The sequence below is a fragment of the Ursus americanus genome, chromosome 30 (genome assembly GCF_024610735.1).
Source record: "Ursus americanus isolate L20-20 chromosome 30, mUrsAme1.1.p, whole genome shotgun sequence".
Classification (NCBI taxonomy): domain Eukaryota; kingdom Metazoa; phylum Chordata; class Mammalia; order Carnivora; family Ursidae; genus Ursus; species Ursus americanus.
The window spans coordinates 29,355,908-29,380,708 of NC_142156.1; the positions used below are offsets into that span (position 1 = coordinate 29,355,908).

Genomic DNA, 24,801 nt, shown 5'->3' on the forward strand with positions numbered 1-24,801 from the left:
CCCCCGGGTCTCAGGTCCGGCACTTCCGGCGAGCCTCCCAGGGCGTCGGAGCGGAAGCCGCGGCGGCGGCTGCTGTGAGCAGAGAGGGTCGGCGGGCTCCCATCCTAACGTTCTGTGGGCGAAGCGGCATCTGCGAGGCAGGGGTGTCCACCATGGTGAGCGCGGCCTGGCAGGAGCTGGGAGCTGGGGCTGGAGGCTGGGGCCAGGGGCCGGGGCCGGGGCCGGTGGGGCTGACGGGACGGCCGCGGAGATGCCGAGTCACCCCGGCCGGGCAAGAGCCGGACCTTTGACCACGAACGGCCTTGGCTTGTGTTCGCTGGTCCCGGGCATAGTTCGGATTGCCTCAGTTGGACTTAAAACTCCTTCAGGGTGAAAAGGAATCTTCTACGTTTGGGTCCACCCACGGGTCTCACAAGTGCTAGGCACGTAACAGGTTTCCTAACACCAAAATAATTGAAAAGTTGCTGGGGGTGAGGAGCCGAGTCAGGGGTCCCCCAGGGAGAATGCTTGGGGGCCATTCCCATGGGCGGGAACACTCAGCCCTTGCCCCAATTCCCTCCAGCGCGGTACGTTTGGGTCGTGCCTCCGCTGTAATGATGCCTTTAGCTATTTAAGCGATTCGGTAAAGATAAAAGTACTAGATAGTTTTTGCTGGCGCTTTTTCTGTCGCACAGTTTTTAACACGCACAGTCCCTTATTACACCATATCCCATTTAATCCCTACAATGCCCTTGGATGCAAGGATGATTATTATCATTTTAACCACGAAAAAAACAAGGTTTAAAGAAGTAAGTCGTTTACTCGAGGTCAGAGAAGTGGGGAGTGGAAATTTGAAGCCAAGTCTGGCCGCAAAGCTTAGTCTCATTACCATTGTGCGGCATTGCCTCAATGTCACTTGTTTATTTTAGCAAAAAGAAGCAATGGTTATTAGGTTTTATCTGAAGTTTGTCATTGTTGAATCATGTTTCCATTCTCAAGTTCATCACAGACTTTGAATACCTGAGAGGTCTAGGCAAAATGCTAAGTATTGGGATTATAAAGGAAAGTACGACTTAGGGTTGGAAGCAGCAGGGGGGGACAGAAGATAAGGTTCATGGATGGATTGAAGGCAAATTGTTAAGGCTGTTAAATACTTTGTGGGGATTTTCTGATTTAAAGAGGAATGAAAGCAAAGAGAAAAAATGACTTAGATGGGGTGATGTAGTGAAAGGCTCCAGGAAGCCCCCATTACTCTACCTTCACATTTGTTACACTTCTGGCCAAGACTGTGGAACAGAGTTCTGCTTAAAAGAAGGAGAAACAAAGGCTTGAAAACTACTATGCTAAAGCTCCCAGGGATCGAAGAGCCATTTAAGATTTTAAGCAGGAACATGCTGTGTTTGTATTTTAGGAAGACCGCAGATACATCTTGCTAATTTTGAAATTGCTAGTAAAGGGAGATGGCTTTCCCTCTACTTAATGTATATTTGGAATCAAGTCAAAAAATATCTGTCCATTGTGAGATTATTTTTTTAAAACTTGTAAAAACCACGTAAATTTTTTCATCCTGTAAAACTGAAACTCTGTACCCATTAAACAACAATTCCCCCGTTTCCCCTCACCTGTCCCCTGGTAGCCAACATTTTACTTTTTGTCCCTATGAATTTGACAACTCTAGGGACCTCACATAAGTGAAATCATATAGTATTTGTCTTTTTGTGATGGGCTTGTTTCACTGAGTATAATGTCCTCAAGTTTCATCCACATTGTAGCATGTGATAAGATTTTCCTCCCTTTTAAAGGCTGAATAATATTCCATTGCGTGGATAGACCACATTTTTTTAACCTTTCATCTGTTGATGGACACTTGGATTGTTTCCACCTCTTAGCTATTATGAATAGTGCTGCTATGAACATTCGAACATCAGACAAATATCTTTTCAAGGGCCTGCTTTCAGTTCTTTTTGATATGTACCCTATTGTGCGATTTTATATTGTGGTGGCGGGGGAAGGAGGGACGTCATGGTAATTGCAGTACTTTGAGAAGGCTCCAGATTGCTGTGTAACATATTTTCTAAGCCTCACCATAATCCACATGTTAAGAGCTGGGATATTACCTTTTTGGCGGCACCATGTTTTGACTTTACTTATTAACATGAGGGAGTACCACAGTGTAACAACATGAGACCACCTTGGAGGGGCACCAGTCCAAACCCTGGGCAAAGCAGGGAAGGTTCCTGAAACAAAGAAAGGATGGTCATGGAAGCCAGGGGAAGGAGGGCAAATACCTCGTGCCTGCTCTTCCTGCTGCTTGGAATGCCATTCCCTGGTTTTTGCCTGGCTCCCTCCTGGCATTCAAGTCTCTGCAGAGGCCCTTCCTGACCACCCATTTAAAATAGCATTCCCAAGCGCCTGGGTGGCTCAGTCGGTTAAGCATCTGCCTTCAATTCAGGGCTGAGTCCCACGTTGGGCTCCCTGCTCAGCAGAGAGTCTGCTCCTCCCTCTCCCTCTGTCCCTTCCCCAGCTTGTGCTCTGCTATCTCTTGCTCACTCTCTCTCTCAAATAAATACATAAAATCTTAAAAGAAAAATAAGGTAGCATTCCCAGGAGCTCTCTGTCCCTTACCGTGTCTTGTCCTCAGAGCCTTTATCAGCACCAGGCATTTTCTCTTACTTGTTTCCCTTGTCTTGAATGTCAGCTCCTCCAGGGCAAGTGTACCTGTTTTGTTAGTGAGCAGACATCCTAGAGTGATATTTTGGTCGTGCTTAGATCAGAACCTAGCAGATAGTGGGCACTCAATAAATAGATTTTTTTTTTTTAATTAATGAAAAGAGGGAAAGTGTTCCAGTTGGAGGAATCAGGTGTGGCAGGTGTAGGAGACTGCAGGGCCGTCGGGACCCAGTCCCTGAGGTATGTGTGAGGTCTGGTCTGGATCCTTGGGTGAGGGACGAGAGACCGAAAGAGGTTAATGACAGGCTTGACATGGCCAGTTGCATATTTTAGTGAGATTGCACCTTCTAAAAGCAGTGGAATCTAGATGGGAGGGAATGAGATGGAGCAGGACCGAATGTGTAGAAGCAGATCTGAGATTCCCCGTGCTTCCGGCTGACTGCTCTGCTCCATCGGGATTTCCGTGCATCTTGTTCTTCCAGGACATTCAGCAGCATTAACTTCCCTGACTTGTTTGGGCTTTCGACGTGAAGAAATGTACCTTTGTTCTGTTCTAACTTCAGCACTCTTTCCTTCCTTGTAGTTCTCCTTCAACATGTTCGACCACCCGATTCCCCGGGTCTTCCAGAACCGCTTCTCCACGCAGTACCGCTGCTTCTCCGTGTCCATGCTCGCAGGGCCTAATGACAGGTCAGATGTGGAGAAAGGAGGGAAGAGTATGTGCTCGTTTTTATTTTGAATAGTAACCTTTCCTGCCCTCAGCCTACAGCGCTTATAGTCTTCAGTAGCCCTTGTTTTGCTTGTGTAACCAGAAGCTAGTTACAGTGAAAATCTTACTTGCCCTAGACTTGCTACGGGGGACTGGGGGTGGGAGGGAGAGTCCTAATTATGATTAGATTTATGGCTAATAGCCATTGGTTCTCCACAATGAATTACAGCAAGTAAAATTCCTTATGAAAGATCATTGTGAAATTCTGGTTACCTCACAAGTATCATTTAGTATGTTTTAAAGATAAGACAGAAACTAAGTTTTGGCTTTTGTTCTGCCTTTTTAATTTTATTTTCTTAATGTTTTTTAAATAATCTTTCCACAGTAATTATGCCGCCCTCAGCCCTCGATCAACTCAGTAAGTATTTTCTCCATGACTAGGGAACTGAGGTCATATAAGTATAGACAAAAGAAACTTGGCACATGCTCCCCAGTATGTCCAGATTTAGGCAATCTTTGCCATTTCTGGTTGGGAATTGTCTGTGGAGGGTGCGTGCTGGACTGGAGAGCTGGGCCTGCAGATGCCCCGGTGAGATGGTGGCCGGTGGTGGCCAGCTGTCCAGGCTGGGGCCAGTGAGTACTCAGCTCTAGGTCCCTCCCCTATGAAGGGAGTTCTACTCTTCTGAATCTCCCCCTCCCAACACACATATACACCTTATCTAGATCCCATCAGGACTAAAGGAAAACTCGAGCACCAGTGCTTTTCACCCTGCTGAGGCATCACCCTGATGCTACTGGCTGGGTTCACTAGGTTTTCTCCTAAAGGACGCGGTGCAGCAGGCTTCTCATCTCCTCCCCAAATATGTTTCCTCAGCTCCAGGCCCGAATTTCTAGCCCAGTCTGCCCCATTGCATTGAAAATCACATCAGAAACTGAGCTATTATCCTCTGCCCCAGAAGCTGCCTTTCTCATCAGGTCCTTTCTCTTATAGCAGCAGCCAGAAAGTCCCATGGGTTGTGAGAGGGGCCATACTTCCTTTTTCCTCAACCCTTCATCCCATGAGAACAACCCATGGAGACTTCATGCCCCCAGCCGCAGGCACAATTAGTTCCTTTTGAGATTCAGTGGTGTGTTTAGTGTGAATTCCCCCTATTAGAGGGAGGAGATGGTGGAGGCCACCAGAGGACAGGTCCACACTCCATGTCTGATACGTGTGGGGCCACACTGTAGAGAACTGGGCGTGGGTCTGGTATCATTCCAGCTTGGGGTTTACGCCTGGCCTGGCTCTAGACTAGTGATTTGGCCTCTGAACTTCAGTGTACTCATCTTTAAACAGGGACACACAGCACCCGTCCATCAAAGCTGCTTTGTGGCAGGACCTCCTGCTGGATGGTGTCCTGTGGTATGTGTGTGAATAGCCCAAGCCCATGTGACACCAGTCAAGGCAGGAGGTGGCCTTTAGCCAGCAGGGCTAAACCAGTGCCAGCAGCAGCAGTGGCCACACCCAGTGGAGGCCCCGTAATTCCTGCCTCTGTACAGCCAGCTGGTTAACAGACCCGTGGGGTTCATAGCCCCATCATAGAAGAGGAAACAAGGCCCCCCAGGGAGCCTGCCTTTCCGTTTGAGCTGACCCAGGTGCTGAGTGCCAGGTGTGACCCTTGGTACAGGTGTGAGAAGAGACTCGAATTGGGACAAGGGCCTTAGGTCAGTGTTCAGATCTTTTAAGTCATGGAAGAAACTTTGTCCAAATGAAGTCTTACAGAGAGTCTTAATTTATAAAAGGGTCACTGCTCAGTTTGGAGGAGGTGAGGTGGTGCAGAGGGCCCAGGAGCCCCAAGGCACTTCTCTAAATCAGAAAATGCAGCGTGAAAACACCAGACTGAGGAGCGCAGGGGTTTCTTCCAACCACAAGAGTCTTGGCTCCCTGGCTGGAGCCTGATCTGCATCACCCCGACCGACCACCGTTCTGCTTCACGACTCCACAGCTGAGAGGTGCTCTGGGGACAGAGGGCATGGCCTCTGGGCCCTTGGCCACTGGACCAGCATCCAAGTCCAAGTCCTTGGTGATGGGGCGAGAACACCCACTGCTGCCACTTCTGGAGGCTCTTTTCCCCCATCTGTGGCTTTCTGCCCAAGCTTCTTACTTGATCTGCATCACCATAATTTTCAGGAAGATCCCAGGCGGACTCTGCCATACCTCCTGCCACTGAACAGAATTTTTGTGGCCATGTCTGCTTAAGCCGACAGGCTAAAGTGAGCTTCGGTGGTTAAGCATCAGACCTGAGCCGGCAGCCTAGGTTGAATCCCAGCATCGTCACTCCCAGGCTGTGTGAGCCTGGGCTTTTCCCTGACTGGGCATGTTAGTTCCCCATAGATTAAAGGAGTAGTGATAGTCCTTACCTCACTGGTCTGGAAAGAGTAAGTGGGAGCCTGGAACGTGGCAAACACTGTTACTTGTCACTGCATCAGTCTGTCCCAGACCTGTCCCCCAGGTCCCTGACTCTCTTGGGTCTCCTGCTTCACACTGCCTGCACCTCCTGCACCTCCTGCCCCCTGGGTCAGCCTGCCAGTATTCTTGTTTGCCTGCCTCTGGCTGTCCATACAGCCTGGTCTTGGGACCGCTAGATGAGGGGACGTACTATGTCATGACCTTGCTGAGAGCCCACATTGCTGAATGCTCCCAGCCAGCATAATGTCTGGCCCAGCTTCCCTCTCTTCCTGACCACACTCACACCCTGTCCCTGTGCCCCAGTCTCACCTGATGGCCAGCCATTCCCAAATTGGCTGGGCTCCCCTTCCATGCCTTTGTTCGGGCTATTTCCTCTCTGGCCTTCCCTCCCAGGCTGGCCTACCCAGGACTCACATGAAGGACTAACTGCGGGAATGCTGCTTACTCCACGCCTCCCCCCGCCCCCAGCACTGTGGCATCTCGGAGCATGTGTTTCTTTCTTCCCTACCTTTCTAACTAGAAGCCTTTGCAGGCAGGGATTTTGTCCAGCATGTCATTGGCAAATGAATTATTTCTGAGTAAATGAGTTAACATACTACCTTTTAAAATTGGGATTTCAGAAAACCTCAAGGGTAAGCCAGTACTGTGTCCCTGGGTCACCAAACATTCCTGAGCTCTGGGCCAAGTGATGTGCATGGGGGGAGCGTGGGCAGGCACCCAGGGGCCTAAACACCTCATGGGTCTGAGGGCCTGCTCTGGAGAGCAAGGCTTTGTGGTGCCATGGTGGGCACCCAGGGAGGCTGATATTCAGAGGAGCACATTTGGGGAATAGAACTTCTCCCTCACAGAAGTTGAGCCTCAGCCTCTCTCCTTTTTTAGGCCGACTCAACATTACCTACCCCATGCTGTTCAAACTGACCAACAAGAACTCGGACCGCATGACACACTGCGGTGTGCTGGAGTTTGTGGCCGATGAGGGCATCTGCTACCTCCCACACTGGGTGAGTGGGGCTGCGCCGTCTCTGAGAGTCCGTGGGCTTGTCTCAGGGCTGGGGCCCCATAGGAGGGCAACCCTCAGCGTGTGTCATGGCTACAAGGACGGGATTCAGAACAAAGCTCTGCGTGCTGGTGGGGGGCGGGTGGGGGGCCTTTTCTTTGACAGTCGATCAGTCAGTAGCCCAGAAACCACAGCCATGCTCTTTACCTGCCATCTCCTGGGTAAGGCTTTTGTAAAAATAATAAAGCAGGAGTATTTTTGAAGTGGTCTGAGTACAGAATTTTAGGTTTTAATACATCTTCTCCCCACTTCTACTAATTTCTCCCCATTCTGTCACGTGTGTGTGTATGTGAGCCTGCTTAGATGATTGTCTATAACTGAGTCTTTCCAAAGCACATCACTTCCTTGCCATGGAAACAAAGCTCTTTTTGCCTTCAGACTTTCCCTTGAGCCTGGGTCCTTCTTGAGTGCTAGGCCCTTTCTCTGGGCCAGCTTCGTCCCCCACCAGGAACCCTATGCTCCCATCGCACCTGCTGCCTGGCCTCTCCTATGTTGTTGCCCTCCCCAGCACTCGCCACTCAGCACCTTATTGTCCTGTGGGTTTACAGGTGCCCCTCATGGGCGCGAGGCCTTGTCCCGCTCATCAGATAGAGTGCTGTGGGTGGCTGAAGTGTTGGGCACTGACAGCTTCCCAGGGCCATTCTGGATCCTAACAGCCCCTCTGTGACTCTTACGAAGAGGTAAAAGAGGAGATAGTAACCCTGGGGAAAATCATACCTCAAAGGTTCTCTCTCCAACCCAAAGACGTAGAGTTTGGGTGGCCCCTTGTCCAGGCTCTCAGACCATTTTGGATCAGAAAACTAGTTGGATCCCTTTTGCTGAGAAATAGCATATCCCTTGGGAAGCTGCTTTAGATAACGTGGACCTGCCTCTTTCTGATCTTCCAGCTCTTGGCCAGAGTGGGTGGTTGTCTGGGGTGTCCCGTGGCTGCTGCTGCAGAGTCAGCCTGAGGATCTTTCCACCCCCAGCGGGTATGTGAGCAGGTGCCTTCTGTTAGCTGTTTGGTGGGCTCCATCCCACCTGGAGCTCCCAGGCTTCTTCAGGGCCACTCAGCCTGGAACAAATGCTGGCCTTTTCTGAACAGATGCTGTACCTCTTCTGGTACCTGAGGCCTCGTCTCCTGGCTTAGATCGAGATCCCTGCCCAGGACCACTGGGAGTGTGTGGATGCCTGCCACAGGGTGCCTGTCGTACTACCCAACACCCCATGGTGACCAGTGCCCTCAAGGGGCTTGTGCACACAAGGAGCGGGCCAGACCTGGAACAAACCTCCTCCCTGCCCTCGGGCTCTTCCACCAGCCACTTCCCTCACCAAGTCCTGTCTGAGCCTGCTGATTCAACCACAAGCTGGGGGGGGGGGGCTCCTGCCTTTCTTCCTGGAGCTGCCAGTGGCTGTGTCCTTCCTGCAGTCATCCGTTATCCTCTGTCTTCACTGGCAGATTTCCCAGGGAAATCCCTAAGAGACTGTGAGCTTGGGCTGCAACAGACTGACTGCCAATCCTTAGAGCACTTCCCACGGAAGCATCCCTCTCCAGGGTCACCGAACGTCCCAGTTATCAAGTCTGTTGCTCTCCGTCCTACTCAGCCTGCTTGTAGCATTTGTCAGAGCAACGACCCCAGCCTGGCGAGCACTCTTCAACAAGAGTGTGTGGGGACTTCAACAGGCCTATGGCGGGGGGGGGGGGGAGGCCCTGCTCACTCTCCAGCTTTGCTCATGACCTCTGCCCACCTTGGCCCTGGCCTGCCCTCCTCTTAAATGCATCTTGTCCTTGGGCTTTTAGAGTCACCTCCTAACTACCTCTGTGAAGCCTCTGTGGTCAACAGCACTGTTCGACAGTGCCACCTGGGTGAAGTGTTCTTGAAGGGATATGGTGCCTGGGACCAGTTCCAGGGCAGCCCAGTGTGAGATAGGGCCCGGGAGTGGGGCGGTGACTGAGGAGCCGAAGCCAGCTGTGACCTGATCACTGTTGAAGCCAAGGGTGGGTGTATAGAGGCTCGCTCATGCAGCTCTCTCTTTTTTTTTTTTTAAGTTTTGTTTGTTTTTAGTAATCTACACCCAATATGGGGCTCAAACTCACAACCCCTAGATTAAGAGTCGCATGTTCTACCAACTGAGCAAGCTAGATACCCTCCCTGTTCCCTCTGCTTTTATATGTTTGAAGTTCTCTTCAAGAAACTGAGGGGTGCCTGGGTGGCTCATTCGATTCGGTGGCCGACTCTTGGTTTCAACACAGTTCATGATCTTAGGGTTGTAGGATCGAGCCCCACATTGGGCTCCACGCTCAGCATGCAGTCTGCTTGAGATTGTCTCGCCCTCTCCCTTTGCCCTTCCCCCTGCTCACACTCACATGTGTGTATGCTCTTTCTCTCTCTCAAATAAATCTAAAAAAAAAAACCCAACACACTCTAAAATAAGAAAAGCAAAAAACCATTCCAAGACATGCAGGGTTTCTCATTTCTGGCCCACCTTCTTTGTCTCAGACCCCCGAGTGTCAGCCTTGTTGTGGTGTCTTGACTTCCTGCACACCAGATACTCACAGGCCTATGTTCTTCTCTCTGTACCTTGTTCCTCAGCCAGTGTCGATCACACAGGGTGATTTCATAGAGGTGTAGGGGTGTCTTGTTTTATATGACCCCCTGTAGCAGACACCTCTGGGGACTTGTCACTACCCTGCACCTTAGCTATAGGGCCATTCCATGTGAAGTGAGCCCACCAGGTTTCATCAGTGTCCTGCCTCCATTGCAGCCCTGTTTGCCCCAAGGCCTTGTAAGTTGGGTGTGGGACAGCTCAGAGGTATGGGGGGGGGGCGGTGAGCTTCCCTGGGGAAACACTTTGCCCCTAGCAGACCTGGCACTGGTGGCTGTCCCTTCCAGGTGACCCTTCCAGTGGACCATCTTTTCTCAGAGACTGGCAGAGACATGTTGCGAGCTGCAGCCACCGGGTAGCACCCCAAGGCCTTCCTTTTGTGTCTTTGACTTGTTTGCTGGCTTGCTTTTTCCTCCTTCCTGACATCAAATCACAATTAAATTACCTATCCCAAGTCCTCGTCTCAGGTTGCTCTTCCAGAGACCTAAGGAAGAGGCCATCTGAATGTCGAACTGGGGCCTGCCCAGCCTGTGGTTAGATGGCACTTACGCTCGCCATTTCCAGGAGCCTCATGTAGCCTTCTTCTTCCTTTAGATGATGCAGAATTTGCTGTTGGAAGAAGGGGGCTTGGTTCAGGTGGAGAGTGTCAACCTTCAAGTGGCCACGTACTCCAAATTCCAGCCTCAGAGCCCTGACTTCCTGGACATCACCAACCCCAAAGCAGTGTATCCTTTTGAGATAAGAAGGGTTCTTCTAGACAAAGGAGAGGTGTGCTGGCAGTCTGTAAACAGTGAGCTCTTTGTCAAGCATGTGCCTACTTTGAGGACCACACATTGGTTCGCGATTGAAGTTGTGATTTGAGAAGAATGGCGTTTGGCCAGCACGTCCACTCCAGCCTGGCCTTGAACAAGCATGCCAGGCGCTCTATGGGCCTCTTCTGGACACTCTCTAGACACTTCCTTGAGGGCAAAATGGAACCCTTCCGCCAGGTGGACTGGGGCACCTGGCACAAAGCTCAGTGTGCTCTGGTGGAAGGAGGCTGGCTGGTCTCCCTGTAGGCCCTACCCCAGTGGGCCCCTGGTGCCCCAGCTCAGCTATGAGTGCTATCGGCCTCACCTTTTACCCAGGGTTAGCACTTCGCACTCCAAACCAGTGGGGAGCACTGACAGAGTAAATTTTCTGTCAGCAAGAGGAAAGAAAAGATTTTAGGTTTTAGTGGTTTTTGATATGTTCTCTGAACTATAAGCCAGACGTGTGTGTTGATAATTTAAGGAGTAACCAGTAGGGGCAAGGAGCATGCTGTGTGTGGTTTGTGGTCTAGACCTCTGGCTTGGAGGCCCCAGCATGGCTTGGTCAGATCGTGTTACAGAGTGGTCACTCCACTGCCTGTTTTAAAAGGCTTGAAAAAACACAACGATACAGATAGGTAGACAGTTTAAAAAACAACAACAACAACAAAAACCCCTCCTTTGACCCCCCCCCCACACCGGTTGCACACCCCTGTCCCCACCCCAGACCTGGGAGCAAGCTTGCTGCCGGCCATGTCCTGGATGTGGGTGGGCTATGTTGAGTCTTTTGCAGACTGTGTCTGTGGACGAGCCTGTTGAGTCCCCTATGACTGGGCCCTGGACCTGGTGGGGTTTGGGGAGCTGTGCTCACGACACTCATTGTTGGATGCTTCCCATCTTACAGGCAGGATGATATCCTCTGGCAAGATCTGCTTGCCCGGTGCCTCAGAGCTCTGCCTTGGAGGTCGTTGTCTGGCTGGCAGTGCCCAGGAGTGTGTCTGCCTCTGTGACTGCAGCCCCTGCTGGTTTTTCTCTGGATTTTCATGTGTGTTGTGGTACAGACTTACTAGATTGTTTTCAGAGGCTGTTTCTATAGGCATGGTTAACTTTTTAGCCCATGGAGAAAGAGTGTCCCTTTTGTCAGCTGAGAGGCAGTCTGCTGCTCCCTGGTCTGCCTGGCAGGATAAAGGTGCTCTGAGTAAAGCCAGACTCAGCACAGAGGCGAGAAGGCAGGGCACCCAGAGCTGTGATACAGAAGCAGGCTGCACCCCCAGAGGCCGCGTTGGCTGACTCTGACAGCTCTGCGCCCCTCACCTCACGGGGCCCGCGGAGGAGGTCACCCCAACAGCGTGGCATTTTACGCAAGGGGACAAAGACAGTACGCACAGATTACCCTTTTCACAAAGCTGTTCCCATCTTGGATGGCTGAGTAAGAGACAGGGTAGGAGTAAGAGAAGGGATCCTGGACAGGCCGAGCCCCACCTGCTGTGCCACGTCCCAGGCTGGGTTCCGGAGCTGTGCCGTGTGCTTGACCATTCTAGTTAAAGTAATCCTCTGAATTGATGAGGATGATGTGGTCAAAATATTCCATGTGATGAGTCATGACTCCCTCGCCTGGGCATTTGGGTTATCAGTTTTTAAGCAATCCTTATTATTTACTGTTAGAAAAAAAGTTTACAGGTTACTTTTTCCTTTTTAATTTTAATTTTTTTAGTTTTTCTTTTGAAACCTACCCCTTAAGTTGGGTTACCACCCAAAAGATAGAAACAACAAAAGTGTCAAAGAGAACCTCTTTGATTTTTGAGGGGGCCTATTTATCATTCATTCAGTCTTTTTCTTCTGTGTTCCCATGCGGTTTTTAAGATTAACTTGTTCAGATGTAGTTTACATACAATAAAATGCCCAGTTTGATGAGTTGACAAATGTGAACATCCGTGTAAACCAGAACATTTCGAAAAGGTCCTCTGTGCCCTTGCCTGCCCATCTGACCTCCAGCCCTAACCTCCCACTGCCTCCCACCCTTCAGAGAGCTACCTTTCTTGAGGGAACACTTTGTGGCAGGTTCTTTCCCTCAGCGGTGTTGGCGAGGTTCATCCATGCTGTGAGTTCACCCTTCCATAATTATTGCTGAGTAGTAGCCCACTGTATCACGGCCGTGTGTTTTAGCACCACCCTGGTACATGTCTGTCTCATACACGTTATGATGGTGGTTATCTAAACCCCTCATGGAACTTGTTTCAGATTTAAGGTACTCCTGTTGCCATGTTGCCTTGACATTGTGTGTCTGCAGATTAGAAAACGCCTTGAGAAATTTTGCCTGTCTGACCACGGGGGATGTGATTGCCATCAACTACAATGAGAAGGTGAGTGTCTCTACCGTGGGACCAGCAGGGCCTGGAGCCCAGGTCAGCAGAGGTGACACCTAATGAGGACCTACAGTGTCCATTCTGGGGTTTGAATGGGGGTTCTTTTTAGGCGGGGTATGCCTGGCCTTTATCATAATGGCTGCCTACTGTTTGCTTTTTTAAGTGTCCATGGGTTCATGCTTAGAGTCCTGCAGTAATTCATTCAGCAACTGTTTTGAGAATTGATTGATTGCGTTTACAGGTGCATGAGCTTAATGTTATTAATCATACGTCTGCATCCCATGATGCCAAGGGTGCCGTTTGTACACTGCACCTGTAATCTGAGCTAATGCCTTTGCTGGTCTGTGGGGACACAGAAACAAAGCAGCGGGGTCCTCGTCCTTGTGATTCCCTCGGACGGGCCCTCAAGGAGCTGGCCCTACAACGTGCTCCAAGTGCTGTGGGGCACAGGGAAAGCAGAGCCTGGTCCTGCCTAGGGACGGGGTCGCCTAAGGTCACCTCTCCTTCTCTTGGGAGCATATGTCCTCTTCCTGCTGTTTTCTTCAGCTCTGGTTTTCCCTCAGTCGCTCCTCTGGGACATGAGTCTTTCGGGTCTGAACACCATATATGTTCATCTGTGATTCAGTGCTTTCCAGCTGTCTGGATCTAGACAATTTAGCCATAAAGTAAAGTGCTGTCTCTCATCCTCCCATTTCTCGTTCATGTCCTGTATAAGCGACACAAAATTGAAGACGTTATCCACGTCCCCATTATCCGTGGCAACAAGCTGAGGAAAGACGTAATAGTTGGCAAGCCTGCTGATAACCCATCCTGCCACAGGCGTGGAGCACAGCAGTGTGGATACCCTCACCCGCTGTGACAGGGGATGGTGACCCTCGTGGAGCTGCTGCTGGAGCAGACCTCCTGCTGCTCAGGAGTGACCACAGCCCCTGCCTGGCTTTCCCTGAGGCCAGCTCTCTTCTCCTTCCCCCACTCTCCCGTCCCGTCGGGGACTTGGGCTCTCACAACTGAGAGCAGGTGCCAGTTGCTCCTTCCATGTCAGTGTAGGAATCCAATGTGTTCACTGAGTTTCCTTCTCTTTGAGGCATCTGTTGCTGAGTATCCTTATCTTTCAGTCTTGTGGATTTTGAATCACACTTTTATATTTCCTCGTAAACTAAGAAGTAATCTTGTTCCCTTTAGCTTTGTGGGGAACATTTTAGGTGCTCTCTACCTTAACTGAATACTTGAAGCTTTCATAATTAATTATGGGCTGCCTTAATGTTAGTGTTCTTAACATTAAGGTAGTAATGCTAAATACAATCCAAATTGATGATAAAAGGTAAGATTGAAATTTTTGCACTGAAGGGGAAGGTGAGTTACATAGAATTGAAATGCATGTTTGAACTTCTACTTTTGGAAGTATGGAAGGCTAGATACTCTCAAGGGCCTTTCTGATAAAACCCGATTAATTTTAGAATAAAGTCTAGATTATGAATGCATTGCTGGTCTTGCTAAAAACATAGGAGGTTTTCAAGAATCTCTCACAGTGTTGTCTCTCGTGCAAATGACCATGTCAGTGCTTTAGTGGGAGATCTGAACTGGAGGCTTCTGCATTAAAGTAAAACCCTTAAAGCGGCTTAAATAGACCCAGAGGTGGATGTTTTCCTCATCCCAGAAGGGCCCAAATACTCTCTGGGAAAAGCAGCCCCAGGTTAGTTAAGCCCTCAGGATTGCTGTAGATGGAATAAGCAAACAAGTATTCATAATAAAACCACCAGACACCCAAGCAGAGACAAGAAAAGCAGACTTAGACCCTTAAGGAATTCCGTATTGGCATTTTCATTTTTGGTGTGTTTTTTTTAAGATTTTATTTATTTGAGAGAGCATGAGCGAGTGGGGGCGGGGGTGGGGCGGAAGGGCAGATGGAGAGGGAGAAGCACACTCTCCCACCGAGCAGGGAGCCCGACACAGGGCTCGATCCCAGGACCGTGAGATCATGACCTGAGCCGAAGGCAGATGCTTAACCAACTGAGCCACCCAGGCGCCCCAGTATTGGCATTTTCAGATGCAAACATTAAGTAATTATGTATAAAATGTTCAAAGAAATTTTTAAAAACAGAATCATAAAATTCAGCAATCAGCAAAATAACTGGGGGGGCACCTGGGTGGCGCAGTCGTTAAGCGCCTGCCTTCGGCTCAGGGCGTGATCCCGGCGTTCTGGGATCGAGCCCCACATCAGGCTCCTCCACTGGGAGCCTGCTTCTTCCTCTTGCACTCCCCCTGCTTGTGTTCCCTCTCTCGCTGGCTGTCTCTGTCAAATAAATAAAATCTTTAAAAAAAAAATAACTAGGAAGATTTGAAAAACAGTCAAAGAGTTAAATAACAGCTGACAGAGAAATTCATGAAATGAAAGCTAAATCTGGAGAAGTGCCTTAGAATTCTACACAGAGAATCAAGGCCATGAGCACAGGGGAGACTAGGGTATTGGGGATCCTGAGAAAGTCACACACGCTCATTGAAAATGCCAGCAGGAGACAACAGAGGAGTGGTGATGTTGTGAAGAGACAGTAAACGAAATTGTTTTAGAGCTGGCCTTCAGCCCACAGTTACAGGGAGTATAGGGTATATCACACAGGGTGAGTTGCAGACACCCAGTACCAGATACAGAGATGTAAGTGGAGAAAAGATACTTAAAAAAGAATGGCGGCTGTTACAGCCCAAAATAGCAGAAACAGCTGATGAACACACGTAGTGTATGTTACGTGTGTCATAAATTGGCTGTTGCGGTAGAGTAAGCTGGAGAAAAGAAGATGTTACTAAGAGTCACAAGTGAGAGAAAACACATTTAAGGTACTGGACTGTGAAAACTCCCCGTGTAAGTGGACCAGTGTAGTTCAAACCTGTGTTGTTGAAGGATCAACTGTATCTTCAAAGGATGACAGAAGGGAACTGTCACCAAAGTCATCTTCATCTTTAAAGAATGAAAGCAAAAGCAAAATACTTTCAGATTAACAAAATCCGAGAGAGTTTATTTACCACTGGAACTTCAAAAGCACGTGCTTCAGGAGTAAGCAGTATCCTAGAAGGAAAGCCAGCATGCCAAAAGGAACGGTGAACAAATAAACTAGAAAATACGAGGTAAACCTTCGTAAACATCGCTACATAAAGCAGTAATAATATTTAACATGTGAGCCTAAAATAAGGACATCTCAAATATTGGAAAAGAAGTTTAAAGAGTTGTTCAGAATGAAAGTGTTCTCTATTTGCAATCCAAGAAAATGTTCAATCAATAAAATAACTGGAAACTGGACGTACATGTTGAATGTTTAAAGAGAGTTTAAAACTACTGTTTTAAATGCAGCATGACAATACAAAAAACTTGAAAAAGTCACAGAAGTATTTCTCTTTACCACATGCAACATAGTCTACTATTTCTGTTGTGCTCCTTCTAAGATTTTTCTTTCCCAGCTGTGGTTATGACACAGTTGGTTTTATGGCCCACTAATCAGTTGTGACCTGCAGTTTGAAAGCAGGGCTGTAACAAAATGAGAACATGTGGCTGCAGCATTGACAGACGTCATGGCAGTGTTGGTGGTGGCGTAGATGGCAAAACCAGTGGGGCCAGCCCGGATGTTGAGTGGAGAAACTGGGTTACACCCACACAGCATGCCTTCCTGCTTATCTCCTATAAATAAGGAGGAAACTTGAGAAAACAGCCTGGGCACACGAAGCCCTCTCACTTTACTAATGATTAGGCTTTTCTTAATGGTGGGACTGTCTGGACTGTTCTTTACAAAAGCGAGACATACTCAGGGTAAAAAGAAAACCAAAAGCGATGCAGGAAAAAGCAGATCCCGCCACTTTTAGCTCTTACCCTTCTAGACTTTTTTAATGTTTGTTACATACTTGAGATCATCTTAGACACACAGCAGTATAACTGGTTTTTTGACTTATTTTCCTATTGGCTGCATAGTATTCCACTGGTGACTGTAATTTCTTTATATATGAACAAATATCAGTTGTTCAACCAATCTATCGGTACGTATTTTGAGCACACACTATTATTAGCAGTGTTGGAGAGAGCCTTCTCAGAATTTTCTCTTTGGGTGTTTAGCTAATTATTTACTTAGAATAAATTCCTAGAAGTGAACTTCCTGGGATAAAGGTTGTGTTTTTTGCAATTTGATGCATAACTACCCTGTCTGATTCAAACCACTTATAGGGAACAGCCTCTGTTGAGTGATGGGCAGGCATCAAAGCAGCCAGCCCCCGCAAAAGGCAGCCCCCTTGTGACTGCAAGAGGTCCGGCTGGGAGAGGGTGTCATGGAGGTGAACAGTATGTCTGCAGGAGCTAGGTAGAGAGCCGTAGTAACATGAATGGTGACAGACCCCGATCTTGCCACGAAACTGTGACTGATTTTTGTGTTTTTCCCATAGATCTATGAACTACGGGTGATGGAGACGAAGCCTGACAAGGCCGTGTCCATCATTGAGTGTGACATGAACGTGAGTACCTCTGCTGCCTACAGTGTACTTGGGCCTGGGGAAGATGGGCAGTTGATGACCCCTGTAGTCCAGTGCCCCACGAGGGTGTCAGGCAGCCCCTGGGACTGTGTGGGTGAGAGAGGAGGAAGGTGATGCCAAAACACCATGAGGGGGCTGCTGACCTGGTGACCCATCTCTGACCAAGAGAGGTGGCAGGAGTTGTAGCCAGTTCTGAGGGGTCTGCACTCACCAGCATTGCAGACGTGCCATGGCGTGGATATTCTGGAAAGCTAAGGAAGCTTATTCAGCTTCTGCGTAGGAAGCAACTACGGGTACAGTAGCCTGATGGGTCTCCAGGGAATACCGCTGACCAAGAGGGACCTATCCCAAAAGGTTATATTCTGTCTGGTTCCATTTGTTATTACAGTCTTGAAATCAGCAAGACTTTAGAAATGGAACACAGAGTAGTGGTTGCCAGGAGTTAGGAGAAGTCTAGGAGAGAGGCAGGTGTGGTTCTAACAGGACAACTCAAGGGGTCCCTCTAAGGTTGGAACAATCCAGTATCTCGACTGTGGGGGTGGAGACATTCACCTGTACTCTTGATAAAATTGTGAGAAGTTAACTGGGAAATATGAATAGGAGGGCGGGATGGTGCCACTGTCGCTCGCTATCCTGGTGGTGATACTCTGTAATCTTATAAAATGTTACTGTTGGGAAAACTGGGCAAAGTATACAGGGGCAGCTTTCTGTTGCATTTTTTATAACCACATGTGAATCTACAGTGGTCTCAGTTAAAAAACAGAAAAGCTAAGGAAGCCTAAGTGCCCCCATACCTCAAAATAGTACTTTTCCTCTTGGGACCACAGGTGGACTTTGATGCCCCACTGGGCTATAAGGAGCCTGAACGACAAGTCCAGCATGAGGAGTCCGCCGTAAGTTCTTTGTCCAGCATCCCTCCCCAGCCCCAGCACTGTTTGCCCTCTTCAGTAACAGGGCTTCTGTGGGAGGGTGTCCTGCATGTGTCATGGCAGCGGATATGTCGCGATTGGCCTCTGCTGATGCTGACATGGCCACGTGCCCTGCTCCCAGGGGACAGTGTATCCCAGCTGTTGGGGGTGCAGGGATAGCAGTAGCAATGAGAGGCGCAAGAGAAAAGCTGGGGTGTCCCTGCTGCGAGGCTCATCACTTGTTTTTCTGTCCCCGTCAGGAGGGTGAAGCTGACCACAGCGGCTATGCTGGAGAGCTGGGCTTCCGTGTGAGTATCAAGCCACAATTTTACTTTCTCTGCTTCCGCCGTGCCATCTGGGGGCCTCCGCAGGGATTGGGCCTCTGGTTTCTGTGCACGCACATATCTGGCACTTTCTCAGTTACATGGTCCTTCACATCCACTTTCTCCTGGAATCCTCCGAACAGTTCTAGAAGGCAGGCCCCAATTTTTCTTCTTTGGAAAATTTCTAACCTACCAAAAAGTTAAGATAGGACATGCATATACCCTTCTCTTGGATTCACCAGATGTGACCACATTTGCTTTACCTCTGAGAACGTGATTCTTTGAAAGGAAGTTGCAGCGTGACCTCCCAGCACTGCGGCCACCCAGGCTCCCTGGGAAGCAGGTGGAGATGGCCAGTGTGCTGGCACCAGGGTGCTGGGAGGCGGCAGAGGAAGCAGGAGTGGAGCTGAGCCATGGGGTAGCTGCAACAGAGGTCTTAGCCTACCCCTGGGGGCCCGAGCTGGGTGGCCCTGTAGAGGCTGGGGCCAGAACTTTCAACCTGTCCTTAGCTACTGGCTGCCCTTGTAAGGTGGCTGTGCTTGGGCCAGGAGGTTCCTTTCATCTCACAGCAGTTCCCAGGGGCCTGGCAGAAAGTTCTTGGCTGTCCGTACTCCAGCAGCTGGGGAATGAAGGCTTCAGTCCTTAAGGGTTCTGAGCAGCACCTCCCACACACATCCCGGCAGCAGTCTCTGGGTACAGGGCACGTGTGTGCTCACCAGCTCTTGCGCACTTTCCTGCTCCCTCATCTAGGCCTTCTCTGGCTCCGGGAATAGACTGGATGGGAAGAAGAAAGGTGTAGAACCCAGCCCCTCCCCAATCAAGCCTGGAGACATTAAAAGGTGGGTGTGCTCTGGCTCTGCTCCCACCCTGATGCTTTGTCATCCTCCAGGGAGGCTCTGTGCCAGATTCCTGGGGCGGGGCTGCCTCACTTGAACTCCGAGCTCCGGAGACAAAGCCTGGACCAAGGAGGCTGGAAGTGTGGATGGATGGCCCCTGTCTGCTCTGCTCAGGTGGCTGGAGCACCACCAGAGCCTGTGTTTCCCGGCGGGGGTTGAGCAGGGAGGATATTGGTGCCCTGCCTCATCCATCAAGCCTCTCCCACTTCAGTCCAGCTTCCCTCAGTGCCTGCAGTTCAGCCTCTGCCTGCCTCCAAGTGGTACCTGACCAGCTTGCTCTCCTATTTCAGATCTTTCTGGTTCCTGTTTAGTAATCTCTCCATTTTCCTGTTTTGTGACTTCCAGTAATTGATCAGTTCCCATTATGTCAACTTCCCTCAAACAGGAGGCCGGAGTTGCCTTACTTAATTAAGTGTTTTTGTTGTTTGGCTCAGGGACTCTCAGAGCAGGTTTCCTGCTCTGGTGGCCGTCATGGAGGTGGCGGGGATGAGATATGTCACCTGTCTACTGTGTGTGTGAGAGCAGAAGGAGAATGCTGGAAGTGTGGGGTTTTTTGGGGTTTTGGTTTTTTTTTTTCTTTTTTTTTTTTAAGATTTTATTTATTTGAGAGAAAACACAAGCACGGGGGAGAGGAAGAAGCAGGCTCCCTGCTAAACAGGGAGCCCAGGGTGGGGCTCGATCCCAGGACCCTGGGATCTTGACTCTAGCTGAAGGCAGACGCCCAACTGACCGAGCCACCAGGTGCCCCTGGAAGTGTGGTTTTTACCCAGTCTCTTAAGAGAGTGTAAAGAGTTTCGTGAGAATATAGTCCTTACATGGTCTGTGAGGCTAGAGGAGAGAGATGGTGAGGCCTCCCAAGCCTCCAGGTGGCCCCTCACTGCAGGCCAGACACCAGGTCTACAGGCCTCTGTCCCAGTTGCCTTCTGGTTACTTTGGGAAGGATGCTGGGGAGCACCAGAGGGCTGGCCTGAGACCAGAACAGGTACAGTGGTATACCCCAGAGTGAGTCGCCAGGACAACGCTCGTCTTTTCTGCTTGCTTTTCTCTTGATTGTCAGGAAGGAACTTTAATGCTTTTCTCCTGTAACTAACATTTTTCTTCCTTTTTTTCCTTCATAGAGGAATTCCCAATTATGAATTTAAACTTGGTAAGATCACTTTCATCAGAAATTCACGTCCACTGGTCAAAAAGGTTGAAGAGGTGAGTTTATTTCACTGCTAATGAGAAGTTTTGTTTGTTAGTGATGACTGGAGAGTTCTTTCCATTCTGAATGAGGCCGTTTCTGTCCTAGTTCCCCCATGCCTGGGGCCTTCCTCTCCCTGGTACCCTGACTGTCCTGTTGAGGCTGTGTGGGGGGTGTGCAGGCCATAGCTCTGGTGTCACCTGGAGGTGGTGATCAGCGCCATACCAACTCACGGAGCCCTGACCCAAGTGCCAGGCCCCATGTTGGTGCTTTACACTTAACTATTTAATGTCCAGCACAGTCCCTTGAGGTGGCTGCTATGATTGCCTGAATTTTTACAGATTTGAACATGAAGATGTGTGGAGGTGAGGGCACCCAGGGCGCAGGGGCAAGCTCCTGACCACTACGTGGTCACCTCTGTGCCAGCACCCTCTAGAAATGGCCTCCACTGAGACCTGAGGGGAATGGCCTCCCCTGGCCCAGGAGTTACCCTGTGCCAGGAAGGGAAGGCTGCAGGTGGGGGCAGGTGTTGGCAAGGGGTAGGTTCCCACCTTGTGGGCACTTCTTCCAAGTGATAGAAATCAGCTCAGAAAACCCTGCACACCCTACTGCAGATTGCCCATCCCACCTAGCAGCCATGGCCATTGTGCTGGGTATTTCTAGAACACCAACACTTAAGACCCACCCCTTTCCTGGTTCCTTTTCTGAAAGGCTCAGTCTCTTGGGGATTTAGAGTAGGCTAGAGGGCAGATGTTCTGTGAGTCCATTCAGAATGGGCTGCTAGATAGGACCAGTCACTGGCTAGCTCCTGGCTGCAGGGCCATCACTAGCCTCTTGACCACTGAACTCTTCCCCTCTACCTGTGGGGTGGTTGGGGAACTTCCATGCTCAGGGGAACAAGTGTGGTCCCCAATGGACCCCAGCCTCTGATTCCTCCTTGAGTGCCTTTCCAGGCCTTTGCCAGCTACAGGCTGGGTCTTGCTGCCTCAGGCCTAGAGGCCTCAACAGGCGCTTCCTCCAGGCTGACTTGTGACCTGACTGGTGGAGATGCGGGAAGGGGAGGGCGAGGCTGGCAGGCATAGCTGGAGCTGTTTAATCCATAAGTACTCGAGAAGAAATGCATGGCTAACGATGGGATTGAAGGCACATGCTTAGCTCTACCCCATCCTGAACCCCCACTAAAGCTGTGGCACAAGGTAATAAGGTAATAAAAACACTGATGAGAAAAGGAGGCAACTGCTACAAAATTTTGAAAGCCCCAGAACAGAAGGACAAGTGGTGACAGACCTCACAGGCCATGGGAAGCTGCATCCTGAGCTGCGTGTGGGGAAAGCCAAGAGGCAGATTGATTTAGATAGTAGAGCTCTGAAAGGCACCTCTGGAAATGGGGGGCTAAAGATGGAATGTGTGTCACAAAGAACTTAGAAACAGCACTACCTCCCCTCTCTCTGTGGGAGCTGTGCCTGCCTGAACCCACAAGAAGGCTGGAGGCTCGTCTTCTGGAAGAGGCATCATGGCAGGTGCCTAGACTAGGGTCATCAGCACAGAGGATAGCAGGACTGAACTACAAGAGAGAATGAGTGACAGTTTGCATCCTGAATGTTGTCGCCCTTGGTGTCCTTCCCTTGCTTGGCTCCTACACTGGCTGCCCAGGGTTGCTCATTGCAGTTAGAGCTTTCTCTGGATAGTCTGACGAGCCCTGAGGAGTGTCCCAGCCAGTTCACCCCACTGTGGAGACTGTAGTCAGAAAGTTTCTACTTTCTGAAGAGTTCTGAAGAGAGATTAGAGAAACCAAAGGGTCAGGAACCATCAGGGAAATAATTTCCCCAAATGGAAGGGCATGAGTTTGCAGCCAAGAGGACCCCCTGAGCGTCCAGCAGCATGAATGAAAATAGCCCCCTATCAAGGCAAAGATCCTAAAGCTTCCAAAAGGAGGAAAGAGGTTACACCACAGATTAAGAAGGGCATCATCTTAACGCAGGACACAGGAAGCTAGGAGATAATGGAGCAGTGTCTCCAAAATTCTGAGAGGAAACTTTTCCAAGAAATTCTGTACCCAGCTCTTATGGGCTGAATTGTGTTCCCCCAAATCCTTTGTTGAAGCCCCCAGCACCTCAGGATGTGGCTGTATTTGGAGATAGAGCCTTTACAGAGGTGATTAAGTTAAAATAAGGTCAGTAAGGTGGCCCCTAATCCAGTCTGACTCTTAAAAGAAGAGGAAAGTTGGATGTACAGAGGAAAGACCATGCGAGAACATCACAAGAAGGCAGCCATCTGCAAGCCAAGAAGCGAGGCCTCAGAAGAAACCAGCCCCGTCAGCACCCTGATCTTGGGCTTCCATTCTCCAGAACTCTGAGAAACTAAATGTCTGTTGTTTCAGCCTCCCAGTCTGTGGTATTTTTGTTATGGCAGCCCTAGCGTGCTAACACCAGTCAACCTATCGGGGAGACGTGAGAGTAGAGAAAGCTATTTCCAGACATGTAGGATCTCACAAAAGGATATTCCTCAAGCACCCTTTCTCAGGAATGTTTGGAGGATGTGCCCGACTAAAATGAAGGCATAAAGTAGAAATAAGAAAGCCCTACATCCAGGAAACAGGGAGCCCTGAAGCCATTCGCAGCCCCAGGAGGATGGTCAGTCCAGGCAGGGCAGCCTGAAGGCCCCACGAGATATACCTTCAAGCAGACAAAACCAGCAGGATGCCTGCTGTGATTGAATGTATGCAGAAGAGAGAAGCCAGACACAGGGACAGCAAGACAAACAAAGCTCTGCAGGAAAGGAAGACTGAATGGCTCAGCTTTGACTCAAATGTACATGGTCGCCACCACATAAACCCTGTACAGGCCCCGCCAGCTATACACTACTGCATGGGGGTGGAGGGGTATGTATCAGGGAGTGTGAAATCCTCTTCCATAGAGAATGCCTCCAACTGACTAGCAATACCAGCTCGTTAAAGATACCTGCTGTTTTCAGTTCAGGAAAAAACAGGCACTCTTTCTGTTGGTGGGGAAATAGTTTGATAGAATGTTTCTGAGGGCTGGTTGATTACCATAATATTAAAAGCCTTAAAAAATATGCAATCCTTAAAAAAAAAAGTTAATTGTGCAACCCTTTTATGGTAGAATAACACTTCTAAGAAAAAATCAGAGTTGAGTGCAAACACATTAAGGTGCTTACCACAGCAGTTTAAAATACCACAAACTTGGAAGTAACATCCATTGGTGGAAGGCTGCCTCTCCCAGATGATGGAATTCTCTGTAGTCTTTAGAGTGGACTAGAAAAGAAATCCATCAACTTGAGACTCAGGGAAGTATGAGAATAATTTACATAAGCATATATAGTAAAATGGCTGGAAATATTTTTGGGTGGTGGAGTTATAGATGATTTTTTGGGGGGGGTGTATTTTATATTTTTTACATTTTGAAAACGTGATGCTTCTGCGAAAAGATGTACATTCAACCTGAGAATAAAGGCTGTGGTAGAGGCATAGTTGTGATTCTCTGGTTTCGTTTCTCAATTCAATAGATTGTGACTTCTATTTCAAAGCCATTTCTTATTATGAATAATGTGTCAGTAAGGAAAATGGGTGGCTGGCACATGAGTCAACAGAATCAATCATTTTAAGCCTCCAAGGAGTTTCTGAAAATAGTATTTTATCTTCACACTCAGGATGAAGCTGGAGGCAGATTCGTCGCTTTCTCTGGAGAAGGACAGTCGTTGCGTAAAAAGGGAAGAAAGCCATAAGTTGGGACTGTTGGCTGATTGGAAAATAAAATAATCAATTGCAACATGATGGCTTTTAGTTACTGGCTCTGATGGGGATGAGACTGTTGCAGAGGATGCTCTGTCACTTTAGGTTTTGTTTAGAGTTACCTAAGAATTACCGAGTGTGACGTGGAAGCGAAACAGTCAGACTTGGTGGATGATTTTGGGTAGGAGAAACCTCAGTCTGAGGTCCTGCAGGCAGCCTCCTCCTCGCCCCTTCTTGCTTTCAGCCCTTGAGGGGTGCTCCCACTGCCTTAGCCAAAGCAGAGTTACCTAAGTCCTGATCCAAATCAATGGAGGGGATTGAATTGCTCTAACTTGAGGTGTTGTTTCTCTTTTTTTCGCTTATCCTGTTTTTCCAGGTCGATAGCTTGGAGTGTTGCCTTTGGCCTAGAAAAAAGTGGCTTAAATAGATACGTGCTCTATAAATAGTGGTTATCCCATTACTCTGGCTGCAATTTAAGTGTATGAGGAAGGGTGTTTCTATTTTTATTTTACAGATTGATTTTTTTTCCCCTAAAGAACCATTCTTCAGAAGGTGGATTCCTGATCTGAATACATTTCTTCTTGTAATTTGAGTTCATATGGAAATAACTAGCTCCTTAATGAATCTGTT

The 24,801-nt window shown here is 49.1% G+C and overlaps 1 protein-coding gene across 1 annotated transcript; it reads left to right on the plus strand.

Annotated features, from left to right (window-relative positions):
• UFD1 (ubiquitin recognition factor in ER associated degradation 1) lies at nt 1–24,213 on the plus strand. Its single transcript, XM_045815137.2, has 12 exons — nt 1–155; nt 3,233–3,365; nt 3,744–3,776; nt 6,687–6,808; nt 10,045–10,175; nt 12,529–12,601; nt 17,024–17,092; nt 17,938–18,003; nt 18,279–18,326; nt 19,092–19,180; nt 20,356–20,437; nt 24,090–24,213. The coding sequence occupies exons 1-12, from the start codon at nt 153–155 to the stop codon at nt 24,162–24,164; spliced, it is 924 nt and encodes a 307-aa protein (XP_045671093.1). The 5' UTR covers nt 1–152; the 3' UTR covers nt 24,165–24,213.
• Nucleotides 24,214–24,801: the final 588 nt, after the last annotated feature.

Bases quoted from the DNA above. Each gene is read 5' to 3' on its own strand.
- UFD1 (XM_045815137.2), top strand. The intron at 10,176-12,528 runs GTATCCTTTTGA...GTGTGTCTGCAG, and splicing joins ATCACCAACCCCAAAGCAGT to ATTAGAAAACGCCTTGAGAA. The intron at 18,004-18,278 runs GTAAGTTCTTTG...TGTCCCCGTCAG, and splicing joins TCCAGCATGAGGAGTCCGCC to GAGGGTGAAGCTGACCACAG.